At 43.1% G+C, this 7,500-nt stretch overlaps 1 protein-coding gene across 2 annotated transcripts in view; it reads left to right on the top strand.

Moving 5' to 3' along the window:
* The first annotated feature begins 1,470 nt into the window (after positions 1-1,470).
* b4galt1l (DP-Gal:betaGlcNAc beta 1,4- galactosyltransferase, polypeptide 1, like) overlaps positions 1,471-7,500 on the top strand; it is a 28,459-nt gene continuing 22,429 nt past the window's right edge. The window contains exons 1-2 of one of the 2 annotated variants that reach the window (XM_039813485.1): positions 1,471-2,476; positions 3,108-3,261. In XM_039813485.1, the coding sequence (XP_039669419.1) occupies positions 2,237-2,476; positions 3,108-3,261 (394 nt within the window). In that variant the 5' untranslated portion in view covers positions 1,471-2,236. Of the gene's footprint in view, positions 2,477-3,104; positions 3,262-7,500 lie in introns of both variants that reach the window. The other variant, XM_039813484.1, reaches the window with a different exon arrangement.

Below are 7,500 nucleotides of genomic sequence, written 5' to 3'. Positions count from 1 at the left end.
AGTTTAAATGTAGTTTCTAGTGTTAACCTTTACTTTGTATTCGACTGTAAACATTAGACAATTAAAGCCCATCTTGCATGGTTTATTTTCTAACGTGCCCATTAATCAACAGAGGTGGTTAACCTGCAACATCTCCAGTTGGTCTTCTTTAAAGTGATCTCCATGACAACTGCCGAGGAAGAAATCGATAAATGGTTGAAAGCTCTGGAGAAAACTTTTTTTTTTAATGTACATAAAGAACCGACATTAACGAAAATACACAAGAAATGTTTTCCTGATTCCTAATCAGAGAGTAATTAAATTAAATTGAGTGTGTGTGTTAGTGTGTGTGTGTGTGTGTGTGTGTGTGTGTGTGTGTCTGTGTGTGTGTGTCTATGTATGTGTGTGTGTCTGTCTGTGTGTCTGTGTGTGTGTGTCTATGTATGTGTGTGTGTGTGTGTGTGTCTGTGTGTGTGTGTCTGTATGTGTCCTGTTTCTGTGTGTGTGTGTGTGTGTGTGTCTTGTGTGTGTGTCTTGTGTGTGTGTTGTTGTGTGTGTGTGTGTGTGTGTGTCTGTGTGTATGTGTGTGTGTGTGTATTGTGTATTGTGTGTGTCTGTGTGTGTGTGTCTGTATGTGTGTGTGTGTGTCTATGTGTGTTTGTGTGTCTGTATTGTGTGTGTGTGTGTGTGTCTGTGTGTGTGTGTTTGTGTGTGTGTGTGTGTGTGTCTCTGTGTGCGTGTGTGTTGTGTTGTGTGTGTGTGTTTGTGTTGTGTGTTGTGTGTGTTCTGTTTGTGTGTGTTGTGTGTGTTTTTGTGTGTGTGTGTGTTGTGTGTGTGTGTGTGTGTTTTTGTGCGTGCTGTGTGTGTGTGTTGTGTGTGTCTCTGTGTGTGTGTCTTTGTGTGTGTGTGTGTGTGTCTGTGTGTGTGTGTGTGTGTGTGTGTCTCTGTGTGCGTGTCTGTATGTGTGTGTGTGTGTGTCTGTGTGTGCGTGTCTGTGTGTGTGTGTGTGTGTGTGTGTGTGTCTCTGTGTCTCTGTGTCTTGAAATTAAATGAGTAAAGTCTGATGTTGTAGTTACATATATTCACCACATGGTGGCGTTCCTGCTTTACTTCCACCATTACCAAGTGACAGAATTTGGATTTAAATTTTATTAAAATAAGATTTTTTTTTTTTATTATCAGTTTTACTCTTCCAGGTTCTCAAAATATAAATTATGTGTTATACAATAATATATGTACAGAAAGCTAATTGATTACCGTTACATTGACTGTTTTGAAAGTGTATTTATTTTGGTATTATATGCACCTTTTATTCATTTTTATCTTTTGTATGTGTTGTCAATAAAGCCTCGCTGTTTTGAATCTGTTTATTTTTTTTTTTGGAGAAATGCAAACTCAATTTTCCTACAATTGTAAAAAATAAAAGTTTTCCTCTTCCGGTAAATGACTTGTATTTTGAAATCGTAAGCGGAAGTGTAAGTAACCGTTTCGTCAGCCCGACACATTGGTGTCTTGAGGCAGCCAGAGCCGCTGTCCGTCTGTCGGCTTACTTCGTTATTTCTTAACGTCGCTGTTAGCAACCGGCAGTTTATATTTGTTGAAACTACATTTTTAAAGTATTTGTTTGAGCGGGAAACTTCTCACCTTTTTCTTTTTCAGCCGTTTTCTTGTAAAGGACTAAAGAGACACGAAGTTCCTGCGTTGCTAACTCCCGATAGCAGTTAGCATCAACAGTTTACGTCACTTTGAAAGTGAACGCACGGTGAGCTACTTGAAGCTAACTGCTATCTGACTGTGACGTAGCTCAAACTATTAACAGCATTGTGTGTTGAAATTCGGCTTCTTTTTTTGGGAACTTTTCGCTTTTCTTTGACCCAACTTCGGTGTCTAAAACTCCGGAACTTCCGCGGAAATGGAGCCTTAAAGTTGACCGTAAATTAGAGGAACCCTGGTGGGAACAGGCAGCGTCACTTTAAAAGTGAACGCACGCTGAGCTAATTTAAGCTAACTGCTATCTGACTGTGACGTAACTCAAACTATTAGCAGCACTGTGTGTTGTAATTCGGCTTCTTTTTTGGGGGAACTTTTCGCTTTACTTTGACCTAAAAACTCCCAAAACTCCGGAACTTCCAGGTGAACTTCCGCGGAAATGGAGGCGTAAAGTTGACAGTGAGTTAGAGGGACCCTGGTGGGAACAGGTAAAGTGACTTTTCCGGCCCAGTTCGGTTATAAATCGTGTCCTAGGTGGTGAGGCAGGATGGCCGGGGACTCCACGGTGAACTTCAGCCTCCTACACCGGACCTGTAAACTGGTGGTGCTGCTCTGTTTCCTCCACATCTCCGTCACTGTCTTCTTCTACGTCCGCTCTCTGGACATCCGCTTCGCCTTCGTCCGGAACCAGCAGTCGCATAGCAACAGCACCACGGACATGAACCCGGTCAGAAACATCCCAGAATATACCCCCGGACTGGAGCTAAACATGGCCGCAACCAAGACTGTAAGTACATCTACTCAGATTACATCTACTCAGATTACATCTACTCAGATTACATTTACTCAAGATTACATTTACTCAAGATTACATTTACTCAAGATTACATTTACTCAAGATTACATGTACTCAGATTACATGTACTCATTTACATTTACTCAAGATTACATTTACTGAGATTACATTTACTCAAGATTACATTTACATACACATTACATTTTAAAGTGAGAGACAGAAAGAGAGAGACAGGAAGAGGGGGAGAGAGAGAGACAGGAAGAAATGAAGAATATTTGATCACATTGTGGTAATAGTACTTTCAGTGGAGTTAAGGATCTGAATAGTGGGTGGTGATGGCCCAGTGGATATGACCCGTGCCTTTGGTGTGGGAGACGTGGGTTTGATTCCCATTGAGATACATCAACCAATGTGTCCCTGAGCAAGGCGCTTAACCCCTAGATGCTCCAGAGGAGTGTTACCTCTGACATATGTAGAGCAATTAGAAGTCACTTTGGATAAAACCATCAGCTAAATGACATGTCATTACATGTAATTACATGTAATGACATGTCATTACATTACATGTAATGACATGTCATTACATGTAATGTAAACTACTTTTCCCACCGCTGTCCAGCAGAAAGACCAAACCAAGGAGCAGACGGCCAAAGTGAAGAAGGCGGAGGAACCAGAGAAGAAGAAGGCGGAGGAACCAGAGAAGAAGACAGTGGAACCGGTGAAGAAGGAACCAGAGAAGAAGCTGGAGAAATGTCCTGAAACATCTCCTCTGCTGGGTAAGAGACGCTCTGATATCCTCTCATGGTCCAATAAGAACACAGCACAATACAATACATGCAGACAGACAGACAGGCAGGCAGACAGACAGACAGAGAGAGAGGCAGACAGAGAGAGGCAGGCAGAGACAGAGAGCGGCAGACAGGCAGGCAGAGGCAGGCAGACAGACAGACAGACAGACAGACAGACAGACAGACGACAGAGAGCAGAGACAGGCAGACAGAGACGCAAGACACACAGACAGACAGAGGCAGACGAGAGAAGAGCGACAGAGGAGACAGAGACAGAAGACGAAGGCAGAGACAGAGAGGCAGGCACGGAGGACAACAGAGACAGGAGGACAGAAAAAACAAAGACAGAGGAGACAGGCAGAGACAGACAGAGAGAGAGCAAGACACAGACAGAGAGACGAGACAGACAGAAGACAGACACAGACACACAGGAAGAACAGACAGCACAGAGGGCAGACAAAACCAGACAGACAGACAGACAGAGAGAGAACAGAGAGAGACAGACAAGAAGAAAACGCAGACAGAGCAGGCAGCAGACAGACAGACAGACAGAGAGACAGAGAGAGAGGCAGGCAGGCAGACAGAGAGAGACAGGCAGAGACAGAGAGCGGCAGACAGACATAATCTTAGTGAACTTTAGCTTATCTGTCATTTGTAACGGATATTTGATACGCTGGTGATAATCCATAAATAAACATTAATGCTTTTTCTTGCAATAAGATAAAAACAACAGCATCTTGATGAAAAACATTTATCATAAGTTTATTATTAAAACATGAATAGAAGATGATCCAGCTGTCTGTCTGATGGCTCCATGTGGTCTCTGTGTGGACCAATCGGAGCCTCAGGGTTAAAGCTGTAGTCTGATTGGCTACCGGCTGCCTGCCTGCCTGCAGCTGAGCTGTTAACGAGTGTTTTGGGAGACGGACTGTAAAAACCAGATGTTTCCACTTCTGCAAGAAGAGTTTGGTCTTAGTTTTAGGAGAGAGAGAGAGAGAGAGAGAGAGAGACACACAGACAGGAGGAGAGAGAGAGACAGTGAGACAGGAGGAGAGAGAGAGAGAGACACAGAGACAGACATGAGGTAAGAGAGAGAGAGGGAGAGTAGAGAGATGAAAGGAGAAGAGAGAGAGACAGACAGGAGGAGAGAGGGAGGGGGGGAAGCAAAGCCCTGGTACATGTTGTAGTGTGTCTAGCCAACAGTAACAGTAATATTGGTCATGACGCAGCAGGTTTCTGAGAATCTCTCTCATATCTGAAGTCACGTGAGAACAGCTAACTGACTGATGTCCAACGTGATCTTAGAGCAGAGCTGTGAGACTCCCACAACAACAAGGGAGGAAATATAAACATGCTGGACACTGAACCCCAAAGAGAGAGAGAGAGAGAAGGGGGAGAGAGAGGGAGGAGAGAGAAGGAGAGGGAGGGAGAGAAGGGGGAGAGGAGAGACAGGAGAGAGAGGAGACAGAGGAAGGGGAGAGAGAGAGAGAGAGAGAAGGAGGGGGAGAGAGACAGACAGAGAGGGAGGGGAGAATATTACATATTGTTAATATCATACATACACCCATATTTACCCACATTTAAATGCACAAAATGACATGACATATGCACATATTAACGACCATTTTATTTACACACCATAAAATGCATAAATACATACACTGCCATATCATTTATTTAATAAACACACCGCCACGTACATTTATGACATTAATTTCACATATTATTTTAATATCGTACATTTGCACGCATTATTATTATTATTATTAATATACAACGATGTGCATATTATTAATCGTACACTATTTTATTTTATTATTTAATAACGTTATTACCGTAAAGATAAGATGCATAATGCATTACGACACATTATTTTCTTACAATGCACAAATGACATATATATACATCAAGATGTATTTGGCTATTAATAATCATGCATTAATACACTACATGGTACGCATATATATTAAATGATGCATATATACACGTACACCACTTACATACTACTATTATCACACATATTATCTAATTTTTAAAAATGCATACACACATTATCACACACATACATGTCTATGCACATATTTCACACCGTAATAAAGGGAGAGAGAGAAGGGGAGGAGGAGAGAGAGACAGAGAGAGGAGAGGGAGAGAGGGAGGAGACAGACAGACAGAGAGGAGGAGAGAGAGGAGACAGAGGAGAAAAAAAAAAAAAAAAAAAAAAAAAAAAAAAAAAAAAAAAAAAAAAAAAAAAAAAAAAAAAAAAAAAAAAAAAAAAAAAAAAAAAAAAAAAAAAAAAAAAAAAAAAAAAAAAAAAAAAAAAAAAAAAAAAAAAAAAAAAAAAAAAAAAAAAAAAAAAAAAAAAAAAAAAAAAAAAAAAAAAAAAAAAAAAAAAAAAAAAAAAAAAAAAAAAAAAAAAAAAAAAAAAAAAAAAAAAAAAAAAAAAAAAAAAAAAAAAAAAAGAGAGAGAGAGGAGACAGACAGACAGACAGAGAGGGAGGGAGAGAGAGGAGACAGAGGGAGGGAGAGAGAGAGGAGACAGACAGACAGACAGAGAGGGAGGGAGAGAGAGGAGACAGAGGGAGGGAGAGAGACAGGAGAGAGAGGTTTGCACTTTTTTTGGGACATAATGCACAAAAATAGATATTCCATTATATTCCAAATAGAGATGCACTGATTACAACTTTCTAGGCCGATACCGATTTTAGCCGATTCCATATTTTCTAACCACTTTACAGCACACAAACATGTATTTTCTATCTTTTCTTTAACAGAACATGTGTTGACCAGATAATGGATCACTATAAAACAGAACTATATAAATGACTCCTGGTGTGGGACATTCACACATCTAAAGACCAACGTTAGAACCATTTCCTTCTTTTCACGTCCAGACTGCGACCAAAATCTGAGAGTGTGCGACTGACTTTTACATCCAGTCGCACATGTGCGACCAGTAAATGTGCCCCCATTTTTTTTACACGTTAAACGTTGAAATTTCACTACCTGAGAGCTAATCTGTCCTCTCTTTAAATTGACAGAGAGCAGAGCTCTGACACACACACACACACACACACACACACACACACACACACACACACACACACACACAACACACACACACACACACACACACACACACACACACACATACACACACACAGCTGCAGACGATGCAAACTACGTGGGCTCTGCAGTCACGGCGATGCCAATAAAGTGGCTTCTAGTGTGGTTAGGGTTTTTCGTACCTGAGTTTGATTTTAATGAATATTCAAATGTGATTTTTGGTTTTACAGTCGTGTTCCCAGATGTCTCTGTTTTCCTAGTTACCAGCTCTGTGTGTGTGTGTCTCTGCGCGTGTGTTTGTGACCGAGACCCAAAGTAAACACTCCTCTCTGACCGGTACCGGGGGGTAATCACTCCTCTCTGACCGGTACCGGGGGGTAAACACTCCTCTCTGACCGGTACCGGGGGGTAATCACTCCTCTCTGACCAGGCACCGGGGGGTAATCACTCCTCTCTGACCGGTACCAAACACTCTCTCCGGCGGGGTTAAACACTCCTCTCTGACCGGTACCGGGGTAAACATCTCTGACCGGGTACGGGGGTAATACTCTTTAAGGTACCGGGGTAAACACTCTCTCTGACCGGTACCGGGGTAAACAGGCCTTCTGACCGGTACCGGGGGGTAAACACTCCTCTCTGACCGGTACCGGGGGGTAATCACTCCTCTTTGACCGGTACCAGGAGGTAAACAGGCCTCTCTGACCGGTACCGGGGGGTAAACACTCCTCTCTGACAGGTACCGGGGGGTAAACAGGCTCTCTGACCGGTACGGGGGTAAACATCTCCTCTGACCGGTACCGGGGGTAAACAGGCCTCTCTGACCCGGTGCCCGGGGTAAACACTCCTCTCTGACCGGTACCGGGGTAAACAGGCCTCTCTGACCGGTCCGGGGGTAAACTACCTCTCTGACAGGTACGGGGGTAAACAGGCCTCTCTGACCGGTACCGGGGGGTAAACACTCCTCTCTGACCGGTACCGGGGGGTAAACACTCCTCTTTGACCGGTACCAGGAGGTAAACAGGCCTCTCTGACCGGTACCGGGGGGTAAACACTCCTCTCTGACAGGTACCGGGGGGTAAACAGGCCTCTCTGACCGGTACCGGGGTAAACAGCGCTTCTGACCGGTACCGGGGGTAAACTACTCCTTCTGACCGGTACCGGGGT

The sequence above is a fragment of the Perca fluviatilis genome, chromosome 10 (assembly GCF_010015445.1).
Source record: "Perca fluviatilis chromosome 10, GENO_Pfluv_1.0, whole genome shotgun sequence".
In the NCBI taxonomy this organism is placed as follows: domain Eukaryota; kingdom Metazoa; phylum Chordata; class Actinopteri; order Perciformes; family Percidae; genus Perca; species Perca fluviatilis.
This window is presented reverse-complemented; position numbering and strand designations above follow the sequence as displayed.